The sequence below is a fragment of the Astyanax mexicanus genome, chromosome 21 (genome assembly GCF_023375975.1).
Source record: "Astyanax mexicanus isolate ESR-SI-001 chromosome 21, AstMex3_surface, whole genome shotgun sequence".
Taxonomy (NCBI): Eukaryota; Metazoa; Chordata; class Actinopteri; order Characiformes; family Acestrorhamphidae; genus Astyanax; species Astyanax mexicanus.
In genome coordinates, this window is record NC_064428.1 from 42,215,260 (window position 1) to 42,229,845 (window position 14,586).

General features: G+C 42.6%; 1 protein-coding gene across 1 annotated transcript in view; it reads right to left on the reverse strand.

Moving 5' to 3' along the window:
- LOC111196156 (uncharacterized) overlaps positions 1 to 13,734 on the reverse strand; it is a 71,829-nt gene extending 58,095 nt beyond the window's left edge. The window contains exons 1-45 of the mRNA XM_049469562.1: positions 13,726 to 13,734; positions 13,426 to 13,634; positions 13,243 to 13,340; positions 13,120 to 13,148; positions 12,989 to 13,010; positions 12,839 to 12,863; positions 12,670 to 12,754; positions 12,392 to 12,538; positions 12,101 to 12,309; positions 11,884 to 11,987; positions 11,597 to 11,715; positions 11,333 to 11,497; positions 11,015 to 11,217; positions 10,812 to 10,924; positions 10,580 to 10,686; positions 10,240 to 10,416; positions 9,906 to 10,114; positions 9,723 to 9,820; positions 9,600 to 9,628; positions 9,469 to 9,490; positions 9,319 to 9,343; positions 9,150 to 9,234; positions 8,872 to 9,018; positions 8,581 to 8,789; positions 8,380 to 8,483; positions 8,093 to 8,211; positions 7,829 to 7,993; positions 7,510 to 7,712; positions 7,307 to 7,419; positions 7,075 to 7,181; positions 6,735 to 6,911; positions 6,401 to 6,609; positions 6,218 to 6,315; positions 6,095 to 6,123; positions 5,965 to 5,986; positions 5,815 to 5,839; positions 5,646 to 5,730; positions 5,368 to 5,514; positions 5,077 to 5,285; positions 4,860 to 4,963; positions 4,572 to 4,690; positions 4,308 to 4,472; positions 3,989 to 4,191; positions 257 to 369; positions 13 to 165 (exon numbers count right to left, since the gene is read on the reverse strand). Of these exons, the coding sequence (XP_049325519.1) occupies positions 13 to 165; positions 257 to 369; positions 3,989 to 4,191; positions 4,308 to 4,472; positions 4,572 to 4,690; positions 4,860 to 4,963; positions 5,077 to 5,285; positions 5,368 to 5,514; positions 5,646 to 5,730; positions 5,815 to 5,839; positions 5,965 to 5,986; positions 6,095 to 6,123; positions 6,218 to 6,315; positions 6,401 to 6,609; positions 6,735 to 6,911; positions 7,075 to 7,181; positions 7,307 to 7,419; positions 7,510 to 7,712; positions 7,829 to 7,993; positions 8,093 to 8,211; positions 8,380 to 8,483; positions 8,581 to 8,789; positions 8,872 to 9,018; positions 9,150 to 9,234; positions 9,319 to 9,343; positions 9,469 to 9,490; positions 9,600 to 9,628; positions 9,723 to 9,820; positions 9,906 to 10,114; positions 10,240 to 10,416; positions 10,580 to 10,686; positions 10,812 to 10,924; positions 11,015 to 11,217; positions 11,333 to 11,497; positions 11,597 to 11,715; positions 11,884 to 11,987; positions 12,101 to 12,309; positions 12,392 to 12,538; positions 12,670 to 12,754; positions 12,839 to 12,863; positions 12,989 to 13,010; positions 13,120 to 13,148; positions 13,243 to 13,340; positions 13,426 to 13,634; positions 13,726 to 13,734 (5,314 nt within the window). The remainder of the gene's footprint in view (positions 1 to 12; positions 166 to 256; positions 370 to 3,988; positions 4,192 to 4,307; positions 4,473 to 4,571; positions 4,691 to 4,859; positions 4,964 to 5,076; positions 5,286 to 5,367; positions 5,515 to 5,645; positions 5,731 to 5,814; positions 5,840 to 5,964; positions 5,987 to 6,094; positions 6,124 to 6,217; positions 6,316 to 6,400; positions 6,610 to 6,734; positions 6,912 to 7,074; positions 7,182 to 7,306; positions 7,420 to 7,509; positions 7,713 to 7,828; positions 7,994 to 8,092; positions 8,212 to 8,379; positions 8,484 to 8,580; positions 8,790 to 8,871; positions 9,019 to 9,149; positions 9,235 to 9,318; positions 9,344 to 9,468; positions 9,491 to 9,599; positions 9,629 to 9,722; positions 9,821 to 9,905; positions 10,115 to 10,239; positions 10,417 to 10,579; positions 10,687 to 10,811; positions 10,925 to 11,014; positions 11,218 to 11,332; positions 11,498 to 11,596; positions 11,716 to 11,883; positions 11,988 to 12,100; positions 12,310 to 12,391; positions 12,539 to 12,669; positions 12,755 to 12,838; positions 12,864 to 12,988; positions 13,011 to 13,119; positions 13,149 to 13,242; positions 13,341 to 13,425; positions 13,635 to 13,725) is intronic.
- Positions 13,735 to 14,586: the final 852 nt, after the last annotated feature.

Consider the following 14,586-nt stretch of genomic DNA (forward strand, 5'->3'; position numbering starts at 1 on the left):
TGGTGTCAGTACCGATTGTGGTGGTAGCACTTGTGGTTGTGGTCGTGTCAATAACACTGGTGGAAATATTAAGTTCTGCCAGCTGAGAGTAGGACATGTAGTTGGAGAACTGGCCCAGGTTAACAGTGAGCCAGTCTGAAACCGTCTGGATGTTCTCTCTGCAACCTGAATTAGATCAAAGCAGATTAACAAAGTGGAAAAAAATAATGAATTTAGAATTATACAGTGTTTTCATAAGAGACTGTTTTGAACATACGTGGTTGATTAAATTGTTGCAACGATTTCCTCAAGTGTGCAACAAGAACATCCACAAGTTCCTGTTTTCTGGTCTTTGGCATATTAACAGAATCACTGCTCAGTCCCCCAACACTGGTAAGATAAAAGAGAGAAATATGAATTTTCACAACATGTGAGAGCAGAGGATTACTCGTTAAGTTAGTCAAATTAAAGACTCCAGTGCACTTACATCACTTGGTAGTCAGTGCAGGTTATATTGGTGATTGTGATCTGTAGCATCTCTGCAGTGAAACTGGGAAGGACAGGGATCAGCTTGAGGTCAAACCACTCCATCCAGTCAGAGGTCTCAAACTGTGAAAACTTGATGCTGATGATCTGGAAGGTTCTATTCATCATCACATCTCTCACAGCTGGGACAATGCTTAGGTCAGCCTGAAGAAAAGCAATGCAACAGGTGGGAATGATATCTCAGGTCAAGTCATGGATGCCGCCTCATTGCAAGGGTTGTTGAGCAACAAATTTGAGGTAGTTTAAGCGTGCCACTTACCTTCAGATCAGAGAGCGTTGTTAAAAATTCATCCACGTTGTTGAAAGCATCTCCAGTCTTTAGTCTGTCAAACACTTGGTCGATCTGACTTGTGCTGTTCAGTGGTCCAGAGGTCAGAGTGAGTTCAGCTGCTTGGCTTGGGGTCAGCAGATCCAAAGAATCAAACTAAAACATAACAGAAAATAAGCCGTTAGAGCCTGTGGCCTAAAGACAGAGTCAAACCTTCGAGCAGTGTATAATCGGTGCAAGGCTGCTGTTACTCACAGTGGAGAAATCTGCGTTTAGAATGTCCAGCTCTTCCAAAGTTGCATACTTGGAGAACTTGCCAAAGTTCTTCAATAGCCAGTTCCTACTTCCAGAAGTACTGGACACGCACCCGGCATCTAAAATCACAACACAACAGCCAGGAAGGAAATCAGAACATTCCATTGAAATCATGGTTTATTGAATGCAGTTGACCAGCAGTTGAAGTGTTGAAGTCACAAGGAGATAAAAGATGGTGCAGATGGGAGCGCAGTGTTCATGTGTTGAAGCAGAATTTCTCTAAGTACCTGACAGGTCATTTCTTGTGATGAAAGGATAGATGAAATAACTAAAGATGGACCATTTCTGCTCTTCTTCCATGAGCTTATCTTGACTGCTAAGAGCCTCCACCCTAAATTGGATGAGAAGAGATCAGGCGTTGTTATGGGTCTATGGTTATTGTCCCCAAACTTCATTCCATACGTCCCAACTGTGTAGTCTCAAAATTCTACTTTCCATACTTACACAACTTGGAAGGTCTGACAGCTGAATTTCTTGGAACTTAGACAGGAGAGGAAGTCAGAGGAAACTGTTGACAAGAATGGTCTGAGCCTGATCTGGAACCACTCGTTGATGAAAACAGCATCCGCAAGCTGTTCCTCAGTGAAGTTGTTGACTTTCACCTCTCCGATGGCATCGAGAACATGCGGGTCGGTCAGACTGACGATGAGGGTCTGCAAGAGGAAGTGGATGTTTCAAAGCATGGTTCCAAACTAATATTTCCCCGTCATTGCATTACAACTCTTAATTACTTACCATGTTGGAGAACGCATCCAAGGCTTCCTCCAGAGGTGCTTCAAACTTTTGGAAGAAAAGCTTCCAAGTGACCCTGCTGTAGTTCTTGCCGCTTGCCAGATTACATGTCATTATAGTGACCAGGTCATTGGAGGTCAGAGCTTCAACCTTCAAACACAACAACAGCAACAGTTAAGCAATGGCAAAAAGAGGCGTTTATTCAGTTGCACAACTGACCACATGCTGCGTAACAGATGAACACTAAGAGACGTTTTACAACTTATTCACAGAGTCCTTACTGATGAACAGGCGTATTCATAGATGCTGAAGTTGCAGAGCTGTGCAGAGTCATTTCCAAAGGAGGCTTGAGTCTGAGGTAGGTGACTGTGGAGAAAATAATTCCATTACATCACCTGTAACGCTTTTCCGAAATCTACAATTTTCATAGTTATAAACACAAAGACTTACCTGCCTACACCTTGACAAACATGTTCTGCAGAAAGAAAATAAATGAATGAAAAAAGACAATATTTGACTGCTCAATTGCATTTTTTGTCTTTTTCAACACATGATCTGCAAGGTCAGAAATATTAAGAAGACAAACATTTCCTAACTTACCATCTACCACTGTCCTCTTGCACTGAGGAAAATAAGAGCGATAAAGCATGTTAGCAAGCATGAATTCTTTTTTTTTTTGCTTTAGTCATGTACAGTCATAAGACAGTGCAGTTCTTTAAAGAGGATTACTTACCACACCAACAGGGAAGGGAGCTCTGCAATCTACAGAGGAGAAAAGAAAATGCATCACTAAGTTGAAGAGAGGACAAAGATAAAAAACTGTCAACTCTTCATGTAATTTCAGATCCCCACATACCTTTTGGCAAAGCATGGCTCATCATTTCTCTGCTTGATCTGAGTTCCTCTTCAAGGTCCAGTGGAAGAACATTCAGACTCATATCCAGACCCTTCAAACTGTGGTAAAGAGACAACATCCAGTTTCTCTACTTTTATCTTTCAAAAAATGTTCCAAGTATGGGTACAGGAATCAGTCACTTACATTGCCTTATAGGAGTCACAGCTGAGGTTCTTAGGAATCAGGACCAGGTACGATGGTTGGAAACTGGCCAGTAGAACAAAAAGATACTCTTGGAACCACAACTCAAACTGACTTTTTTGGAAGACGACAAAATTGGGTGCAAGAGCAGTCAACGTCTCGTCCAGGATCGTGTCTCTCACAGCTGTGTTTTTGATGAAGTCAATATTTTTCTACAGTGGGAACAATTATCAAATGAATAATCATTCTAGAAACTTTAATGCTCAATTGACGGCTACGCAGTTTTGAAGAGCTGGCTGATACCAAATTCATTTTTCAAAAAGGAGAAAAAGCTAACCTTTTTGGTGACGTTGGCAAAAGTCTCAAAGAACATATAGAGCTGCTCCTCTCCTGACGATGACAGGATTCTAATCATCACCTCTGTTACCAACGTCTCATTCTCTAGAGCCCCACTGTTTGGATCAAGAATCAGCTCTGCTTTCTGTGCTGGAGAAAGGGATTCCAGAACTGCCACCTAAGGGGAATCGAGAAAGGAAATTGCACTGAAGGGATTTTGTATCCCTCTAATTTCGGTGCAGTCTTTTGCACAAAACCACCACCCTCAAAGCTTGGATGAAAGCTCTACAAATGTTGCAGGCTATATCAAGTTTTTATGAAGCTGAAAAGGAGCGCCTTACCCTAGAGATGTTGAAGTCTTTGAGGACAGAGTAGGGTGTCGTTGTCAAGAACAGACCCAAGTTGGTAGTCAGCCAGTCAGCATCACTGTGGATATCCTTCCGGCAAACTGTTGGAACACGGAACAACAACAAATAAAAAGAAAAGCACATGTCTGGGTCATAATATGAGGCCCTTACATCCGAGATAAGACTGTTGTGAGGCAAACTGCAAAGTGTGCAAAGGGGCATCTACCTGGTGTCTTTAGCTGTGCAGCAAATTCCTTCAGGAAATTGACTAAAACCTCTGTTATTTCCTCCCTCCTGCTGGCACTCATCTTGGAAAACACCTTGCTCATTCCTGAAACACTGCAAGATAAGAACATTGTGTTTGATGAGAAACTGACTTGTCGATGGCACGGAAACTTACCGGAAACGATTGAGAATCTACAGACTCACATCACTTGGTAGTCAGTGCAGGTTATATTGGTGATTGTGATCTGTAGCATCTCTGCAGTGAAACTGGGAAGGACAGGGATCAGCTTGAGGTCAAACCACTCCATCCAGTCAGAGGTCTCAAACTGTGGAAACTTGATGCTGATGATCTGGAAGGTTCTATTCATCATCACATCTCTCACAGCTGGGACAATGCTTAGGTCAGCCTGAAGAAAAGCAATGCAACAGGTGGGAATGATATCTCAGGTCAAGTCATGGATGCCGCCTCATTGCAAGGGTTGTTGAGCAACAAATTTTGAGGTAGTTTAAGCGTGCCACTTACCTTCAGATCAGAGAGCGTTGTTAAAAATTCATCCACGTTGTTGAAAGCATCTCCAGTCTTTAGTCTGTCAAACACTCGGTCGATCTGACTTGTGCTGTTCAGTGGTCCAGAGGTCAGAGTGAGTTCAGCTGCTTGGCTTGGGGTCAGCAGATCCAAAGAATCAAACTGAAACATAACACAAAATAGGCCGTTAGAGCCTGTGGCTTAAAGACAGAGTCAATCCTTCGAGCAGTGTATAATCGGTGCAAGGCTGCTGTTACTCACACTGGAGAAATCTGCATTTAGAATGTCCAGCTCTTCCAAAGTTGCATACTTGGAGAACTTGCCAAAGTTCTTCAATAGCCAGTTCCTACTTCCAGAAGTACTGGACACGCACCCGGCATCTAAAATCACAACACAACAGCCAGGAAGGAAATCAGAACATTCCATTGAAATCATGTTTTTTTTTAATGCAGTTGACCAACAGTTGAAGTGTTGAAGTCACAAGGAGATAAAAGATGCTGCAGATGGGAGCGCAGTGTTCATGTGTTGAAGCAGAATTTCTCTAAGTACCTGACAGGTCATTTCTTGTGATGAAAGGATAGATGAAATAACTAAAGATGGACCATTTCTCCTCTTCTTCCATGAGCTTATCTTGACTGCTAAGAGCCTCCACCCTAAATTGGATGAGAAGAGATCAGGCGTTGTTATGGGTCTATGGTTATTGTCCCCAAACTTCATGCCATACGTCCCAACTGTGTAGTCTCAAAATTCTACTTTCCATACTTACACAACTTGGAAGGTCTGACAGCTGAATTTCTTGGAACTTAGACAGGAGAGGAAGTCAGAGGAAACTGTTGATAAGAATGGTCTGAGCCTGATCTGGAACCACTCGTTGATGAAAACAGCCTCCGCAAGCTGTTCCTCTGTGAAGTTGTTGACTTTCACCTCACCGATGGCATCGAGAACATGCGGGTCGGTCAGACTGACGATGAGGGTCTGCAAGAGGAAGTGGATGTTTCAAAGCATGGTTCCAAACTAATATTTCCCCGTCATTGCACTACAACTCTTAATTACTTACCATGTTGGAGAACGCATCCAAGGCTTCCTCCAGAGGTGCTTCAAACTTTTGGAAGAAAAGCTTCCAAGTGATCCTGCTGTAGTCCTTGCCGCTCGCCAGATTACATGTCATTATAGTGACCAGGTCATTGGAGGTCAGAGCTTCAACCTTCAAACACAACAACAGCAACAGTTAAGCAATGGCAAAAAGAGGCGTTTGATCGGTTGCACAACTGACCACATGCTGCGTAACAGATGAACACTAAGAGACGTTTTACAACTTATTCACAGAGTCCTTACTGATGAACAGGCGTATTCATAGATGCTGAAGTTGCAGAGCTGTGCAGAGTCATTTCCAAAGGAGGCTTGAGTCTGAGGTAGGTGACTGTGGAGAAAATAATTCCATTATATCAACTGTAATGCTTTTCAGAAATCTACAATTTTCATAGTTATAAACACAAAGACTTACCTGCCTACACCTTGACAAACATGTTCTGCAGAAAGAAAATAAATGAATGAAAAAAGACAATATTTGACTGCTCAATTGCATTTTTTGTCTTTTTCAACACATGATCTGCAAGGTCAGAAATATTAAGAAGACAAACATTTCCTAACTTACCATCTACCACTGTCCTCTTGCACTGAGGAAAATAAGAGCGATAAAGCATGTTAGCAAACATGAATTCTTTTTGTTGCTTTAGTCATGTACAGTCATAAGACAGTGCAGTTCTTTAAAGAGGATTACTTACCACACCAACAGGGAAGGGAGCTCTGCAATCTACAGAGGAGAAAAGAAAATGCATCACTTAGTTGAAGAGAGGACAAAGATAAAAAACTGTCAACTCTTCATGGAATTTCAGATCCCCACATACCTTTTGGCAAAGCCTGGCTCATCATTTCTCTGCTTGATCTGAGTTCCTCTTCAAGGTCCAGTGGAAGAACATTCAGACTCATATCCAGACCCTTCAAACTGTGGTAAAGAGACAACATCCAGTTTCTCTACTTTTATCTTTCAAAAAATGTTCCAAGTATGGGTACAGGAATCAGTCACTTACATTTCCTTATAGGAGTCACAGCTGAGGTTCTTAGGAATCAGGACCAGGTACGATGGTTGGAAACTGGCCAGTAGAACAAAAAGATACTCTTGGAACCACAACTCAAACTGACTTTTTTGGAAGACGACAAAATTGGGTGCAAGAGCAGTCAACGTCTCGTCCAGGATCGTGTCTCTCACAGCTGTGTTTTTGATGAAGTCAATATTTTTCTACAGTGGGAACAATTATCAAATGAATAATCATTCTAGAAACTTTAATGCTCAATTGACGGCTACGCAGTTTTGAAGAGCTGGCTCATACCAAATTCATTTTTCAAAAAGGAGAAAAAGCTAACCTTTTTGGTGACGTTGGCGAAAGTCTCAAAGAACATATAGAGCTGCTCCTCTCCTGACGATGACAGGATTCTAATCATTACCTCCGTTACCAACGTCTCATTCTCTAGAGCCCCACTGATTGGATCAAGAATCAGCTCTGCTTTCTGTGCTGGAGAAAGGGATTCCAGAACTGCCACCTAAGGGGAATCGAGAAAGGAAATTGCGCTGAAGGGATTTTGTATCCCTCTAATTGCGGTGCAGTCCTTTGCACAAAACCACCACCCTCAAAGCTTGGATGAAAGCTCTACAAATGTTGCAGACTATATCAAGTTTTTATGAAGCTGAAAAGGAGCGCCTTACCCCAGAGATGTTGAAGTCTTTGAGGACAGAGTAGGGTGTCGTTGTCAAGAACAGACCCAAGTTGGTAGTCAGCCAGTCAGCATCACTGTGGATATCCTTCCGGCAAACTGTTGGAACACGGAACAACAACAAATAAAAAGAAAAGCACATGTCTGGGTCATAATATGATGCCCTTTCATTCGAGATAAGACTGTTGCGAGGCAAACTGCAAAGTGTGCAAAGGGGCATCTACCTGGTGTCTTTAGCTGTGCAGCAAATTCCTTCAGGAAATTGACTAAAACCTCTGTTATTTCCTCCCTCCTGCTGGCACTCATCTTGGAGAACACCTTGCTCATTCCTGAAACACTGCAAGATAGGAACATTGTGTTTGATGAGAAACTGACTTGTCGATGGCACAGAAACTTGCGGAAAACGATTGAGAATCTACAGACTCACATCACTTGGTAGTCAGTGCAGGTTATATTGGTGATTGTGATCTGTAGCATCTCTGCAGTGAAACTGGGAAGGACGGGGATCAGCTTGAGGTCAAACCACTCCATCCAGTCAGAGGTCTCAAACTGTGAAAACTTGATGCTGATGATCTGGAAGGTTCTATTCATCATCACATCTCTCACAGCTGGGACAATGCTTAGGTCAGCCTGAAGAAAAGCAATGCAACAGGTGGGAATGATATCTCAGGTCAAGTCATGGATGCCGCCTCATTGCAAGGGTTGTTGAGCAACAAATTTTGAGGTAGTTTAAGCGTGCCACTTACCTTCAGATTAGAGAGCGTTGTTAAAAATTCATCCACGTTGTTGAAGGCATCTCCAGTCTTTAGTCGGTCAAACACTCGGTCGATCTGACTTGTGCTGTTCAGTGGTCCAGAGGTCAGAGTGAGTTCAGCTGCTTGGCTTGGGGTCAGCAGATCCAAAGAATCAAACTGAAACATAACACAAAATAAGCCGTTAGAGCCTGTGGCCTAAAGACGGAGTCAAACCTTCGAGCAGTGTATAATCGGTGCAAGGCTGCTGTTACTCACACTGGAGAAATCTGCATTTAGAATGTCCAGCTCTTCCAAAGTTGCATACTTGGAGAACTTGCCAAAGTTCTTCAATAGCCAATTCCTACTTCCAGAAGTACTGGACACGCACCCGACATCTAAAATCACAACACAACAGCCAGGAAGGAAATCAGAACGTTCCATTGAAATCATGGTTTATTGAATGCAGTTGACCAGCAGTTGAAGTGTTGAAGTCACAAGGAGATAAAAGATGCTGCAGATGGGAGCGCAGTGTTCATGTGTTGAAGCAGAATTTCTCTAAGTACCTGACAGGTCATTTCTTGTGATGAAAGGATAGATGAAATAACTAAAGATGGACCATTTCTGCTCTTCTTCCATGATCTTATCTTGACTGCTAAGAGCCTCCACCCTAAATTGGATGAGAAGAGATCAGGCGTTGTTATGGGTCTATGGTTATTATCCCCAAACTTCATGCCATACGTCCCAACTGTACTTTCCATACTTACACAACTTGGAAGGTCTGACAGCTGAATTTCTTGGAACTTAGACAGGAGAGGAAGTCAGAGGAAACTGTTGACAAGAATGGTCTGAGCCTGATCTGGAACCACTCGTTGATGAAAACAGCCTCCGCAAGCTGTTCCTCAGTGAAGTTGTTGACTTTCACCTCTCCGATGGCATCGAGAACATGCGGGTCGGTCAGACTGACGATGAGGGTCTGCAAGAGGAAGTGGATGTTTCAAAGCATGGTTCCAAACTAATATTTCCCTGTCATTGCACTACAACTCTTAATTACTTACCATGTTGGAGAACGCATCCAAGGCTTCCTCCAGAGGTGCTTCAAACTTTTGGAAGAAAAGCTTCCAAGTGACCCTGCTGTAGTTCTTGCCGCTTGCCAGATTACATGTCATTATAGTGACCAGGTCATTGGAGGTCAGAGCTTCAACCTTCAAACACAACAACAGCAACAGTTAAGCAATGGCAAAAAGAGGCGTTTACTCGGTTGCACAACTGACCACATGCTGCGTAACAGATGAACACTAAGAGACGTTTTACAACTTATTCACAGAGTCCTTACTGATGAACAGGCGTATTCATAGATGCTGAAGTTGCAGAGCTGTGCAGAGTCATTTCCAAAGGAGGCTTGAGTCTGAGGTAGGTGACTGTGGAGAAAATAATTCCATTACATCACCTGTAATGCTTTTCCGAAATCTACAATTTTCATAGTTATAAACACAAAGACTTACCTGCCTACACCTTGACAAACATGTTCTGCAGAAAGAAAATAAATGAATGAAAAAAGACAATATTTGACTGCTCAATTGCATTTTTTGTCTTTTTCAACACATGATCTGCAAGGTCAGAAATATTAAGAAGACAAACATTTCCTAACTTACCATCTACCACTGTCCTCTTGCACTGAGGAAAATAAGAGCGATAAAGCATGTTAGCAAACATGAATTTTTTTTTGTTGCTTTAGTCATGTACAGTCATAAGACAGTGCAGTTCTTTAAAGAGGATTACTTACCACACCAACAGGGAAGGGAGCTCTGCAATCTACAGAGGAGAAAAGAAAATGCATCACTTAGTTGAAGAGAGGACAAAGATAAAAAACTGTCAACTCTTCATGGAATTTCAGATCCCCACATACCTTTTGGCAAAGCATGGCTCATCATTTCTCTGCTTGATCTGAGTTCCTCTTCAAGGTCCAGTGGAAGAACATTCAGACTCATATCCAGACCCTTCAAACTGTGGTAAAGAGACAACATCCAGTTTCTCTACTTTTATCTTTCAAAAAATGTTCCAAGTATGGGTACAGGAATCAGTCACTTACATTGCCTTATAGGAGTCACAGCTGAGGTTCTTAGGAATCAGGACCAGGTACGATGGTTGGAAACTGGCCAGTAGAACAAAAAGATACTTTTGGAACCACAACTCAAACTGACTTTTTTGGAAGACGACAAAATTGGGTGCAAGAGCAGTCAACGTCTCGTCCAGGATCGTGTCTCTCACAGCTGTGTTTTTGATGAAGTCAATATTTTTCTACAGTGGGAACAATTATCAAATGAATAATCATTCTAGAAACTTTAATGCTCAATTGACGGCTACGCAGTTTTGAAGAGCTGGCTCATACCAAATTCATTTTTCAAAAAGGAGAAAAAGCTAACCTTTTTGGTGACGTTGGCAAAAGTCTCAAAGAACATATAGAGCTGCTCTTCTCCTGACGATGACAGGATTCTAATCATCACCTCCGTTACCAACGTGTCATTCTCTAGAGCCCCACTGGTTGGATCAAGAATCAGCTCTGCTTTCTGTGCTGGAGAAAGGGATTCCAGAACTGCCACCTAAGGGGAATCGAGAAAGGAAATTGCACTGAAGGGATTTTGTATCCCTCTAATTGCGGTGCAGTCCTTTGCACAAAACCACCACCCTCAAAGCTTGGATGAAAGCTCTACAAATGTTGCAGGCTATATCAAGTTTTTATGAAGCTGAAAAGGAGCGCCTTACCCTAGAGATGTTGAAGTCTTTGAGGACAGAGTAGGGTGTCGTTGTCAAGAACAGACCCAAGTTGGTAGTCAACCAGTCAGCATCACTGTGGATATCCTTCCGGCAAACTGTTGGAACAGGGAACAACAACAAATAAAAAGAAAAGCACATGTCTGGGTCATAATATGATGCCCCTTCATTCGAGATAAGACTGTTGCGAGGCAAACTGCAAAGTGTGCAAAGGGGCATCTACCTGGTGTCTTTAGCTGTGCAGCAAATTCCTTCAGGAAATTGACTAAAACCTCTGTTATTTCCTCCCTCCTGCTGGCACTCATCTTGGAGAACACCTTGCTCATTCCTGAAACACTGCAAGATAAGAACATTGTGTTAGATGAGAAACTGACTTGTCGATGGCACAGAAACTTGCGGGAAACGATTGAGAATCTACAGACTCACATCACTTGGTAGTCAGTGCAGGTTATATTGGTGATTGTGATCTGTAGCATCTCTGCAGTGAAACTGGGAAGGACAGGGATCAGCTTGAGGTCAAACCACTCCATCCAGTCAGAGGTCTCAAACTGTGAAAACTTGATGCTGATGATCTGGAAGGTTCTATTCATCATCACATCTCTCACAGCTGGGACAATGCTTAGGTCAGCCTGAAGAAAAGCAATGCAACAGGTGGGAATGATATCTCAGGTCAAGTCATGGATGACGCCTCATTGCAAGGGTTGTTGAGCAACAAATTTGAGGTAGTTTAAGCGTGCCACTTACCTTCAGATCAGAGAGCGTTGTTAAAAAATCATCCACGTTGTTGAAAGCATCTCCAGTCTTTAGTCTGTCAAACACTCGGTCGATCTGACTTGTGCTGTTCAGTGGTCCAGAGGTCAGAGTGAGTTCAGCTGCTTGGCTTGGGGTCAGCAGATCCAAAGAATCAAACTGAAACATAACACAAAATAAGCCGTTAGAGCCTGTGGCCTAAAGACGGAGTCAAACCTTCGAGCAGTGTATAATCGGTGCAAGGCTGCTGTTACTCACACTGGAGAAATCTGCATTTAGAATGTCCAGCTCTTCCAAAGTTGCATACTTGGAGAACTTGCCAAAGTTCTTCAATAGCCAGTTCCTACTTCCAGAAGTACTGGACACGCACGCGGCATCTAAAATCACAACACAACAGCCAGGAAGGAAATCAGAACATTCCATTGAAATCATGGTTTATTGAATGCAGTTGACCAGCAGTTGAAGTGTTGAAGTCACAAGGAGATAAAAGATGGTGCAGATGGGAGCGCAGTGTTCATGTGTTGAAGCAGAATTTCTCTAAGTACCTGACAGGTCATTTCTTGTGATGAAAGGATAGATGAAATAACTAAAGATGGACCATTTCTGCTCTTCTTCCATGAGCTTTTCTTGACTGCTAAGAGCCTCCACCCTAAATTGGATGAGAAGAGATCAGGCGTTGTTATGGGTCTATGGCTATTGTCCCCAAACTTCATGCCATACGTCCCAACTGTGTAGTCTCAAAATTCTACTTTCCATACTTACACAACTTGGAAGGTCTGACAGCTGAATTTCTTGGAACTTAGACAGGAGAGGAAGTCAGAGGAAACTGTTGACAAGAATGGTCTGAGCCTGATCTGGAACCACTCGTTGATGAAAACAGCATCCGCAAGCTGTTCCTCAGTGAAGTTGTTGACTTTCACCTCTCCGATGGCATCGAGAACATGCGGGTCGGTCAGACTGACGATGAGGGTCTGGAAGAGGAAGTGGATGTTTCAAAGCATGGTTCCAAACTAATATTTCCCCGTCATTGCACTACAACTCTTAATTACTTACCATGTTGGAGAACGCATCCAAGGCTTCCTCCAGAGGTGCTTCAAACTTTTGGAAGAAAAGCTTCCAAGTGACCCTGCTGTAGTCCTTGCCGCTCGCCAGATTACATGTCATTATAGTGACCAGGTCATTGGAGGTCAGAGCTTCAACCTTCAAACACAACAACAGCAACAGTTAAGCAATGGCAAAAAGAGGCGTTTACTCGGTTGCACAACTGACCACATGCTGCGTAACAGATGAACACTAAGAGACGTTTTACAACTTATTCACAGAGTCCTTACTGATGAACAGGCGTATTCATAGATGCTGAAGTTGCAGAGCTGTGCAGAGTCATTTCCAAAGGAGGCTTGAGTCTGAGGTAGGTGACTGTGGAGAAAATAATTCCATTACATCACCTGTAATGCTTTTCAGAAATCTACAATTTTCATAGTTATAAACACAAAGACTTACCTGCCTACACCTTGACAAACATGTTCTGCAGAAAGAAAATAAATGAATGAAAAAAGACAATATTTGACTGCTCAATTGCATTTTTTGTCTTTTTCAACACATGATCTGCAAGGTCAGAAATATTAAGAAGACAAACATTTCCTAACTTACCATCTACCACTGTCCTCTTGCACTGAGGAAAATAAGAGCGATAAAGCATGTTAGCAAACATGAATTTTTTTTTGTTGCTTTAGTCATGTACAGTCATAAGACAGTGCAGTTCTTTAAAGAGGATTACTTACCACACCAACAGGGAAGGGAGCTCTGCAATCTACAGAGGAGAAAAGAAAATGCATCACTTAGTTGAAGAGAGGACAAAGATAAAAAACTGTCAACTCTTCATGTAATTTCAGATCCCCACATACCTTTTGGCAAAGCCTGGCTCATCATTTCTCTGCTTGATCTGAGTTCCTCTTCAAGGTCCAGTGGAAGAACATTCAGACTCATATCCAGACCCTTCAAACTGTGGTAAAGAGACAACATCCAGTTTCTCTACTTTTATCTTTCAAAAAATGTTCCAAGTATGGGTACAGGAATCAGTCACTTACATTGCCTTATAGGAGTCACAGCTGAGGTTCTTAGGAATCAGGACCAGGTACGATGGTTGGAAACTGGCCAGTAGAACAAAAAGATACTCTTGGAACCACAACTCAAACTGACTTTTTTGGAAGACGACAAAATTGGGTGCAAGAGCAGTCAACGTCTCGTCCAGGATCGTGTCTCTCACAGCTGTGTTTTTGATGAAGTCAATATTTTTCTACAGTGGGAACAATTATCAAATGAATAATCATTCTAGAAACTTTAATGCTCAATTGACGGCTACGCAGTTTTGAAGAGCTGGCTCATACCAAATTCATTTTTCAAAAAGGAGAAAAAGCTAACCTTTTTGGTGACGTTGGCAAAAGTCTCAAAGAACATATAGAGCTGCTCCTCTCCTGACGATGACAGGATTCTAATCATCACCTCCGTTACCAACGTGTCATTCTCTAGAGCCCCACTGGTTGGATCAAGAATCAGCTCTGCTTTCTGTGCTGGAGAAAGGGATTCCAGAACTGCCACCTAAGGGGAATCGAGAAAGGAAATTGCACTGAAGGGATTTTGTATCCCTCTAATTGCGGTGCAGTCCTTTGCACAAAACCACCACCCTCAAAGCTTGGATGAAAGCTCTACAAATGTTGCAGGCTATATCAAGTTTTTATGAAGCTGAAAAGGAGCGCCTTACCCCAGAGATGTTGAAGTCTTTGAGGACAGAGTAGGGTGTCGTTGTCAAGAACAGACCCAAGTTGGTAGTCAGCCAGTCAGCATCACTGTGGATATCCTTCCGGCAAACTGTTGGAACACGGAACAACAACAAATAAAAAGAAAAGCACATGTCTGGGTCATAATATGATGCCCCTTCATTCGAGATAAGACTGTTGCGAGGCAAACTGCAAAGTGTGCAAAGGGGCATCTACCTGGTGTCTTTAGCTGTGCAGCAAATTCCTTCAGGAAATTGACTAAAACCTCTGTTATTTCCTCCCTCCTGCTGGCACTCATCTTGGAGAACACCTTGCTCATTCCTGAAACACTGCAAGATAAGAACATTGTGTTTGATGAGAAACTGACTTGTCGATGGCACGGAAACTTGCGGGAAACGATTGAGAATCTACAGACTCACATCACTTGGTAGTCAGTGCAGGTTATATTGGTGATTGTGATCTGTAGCATCT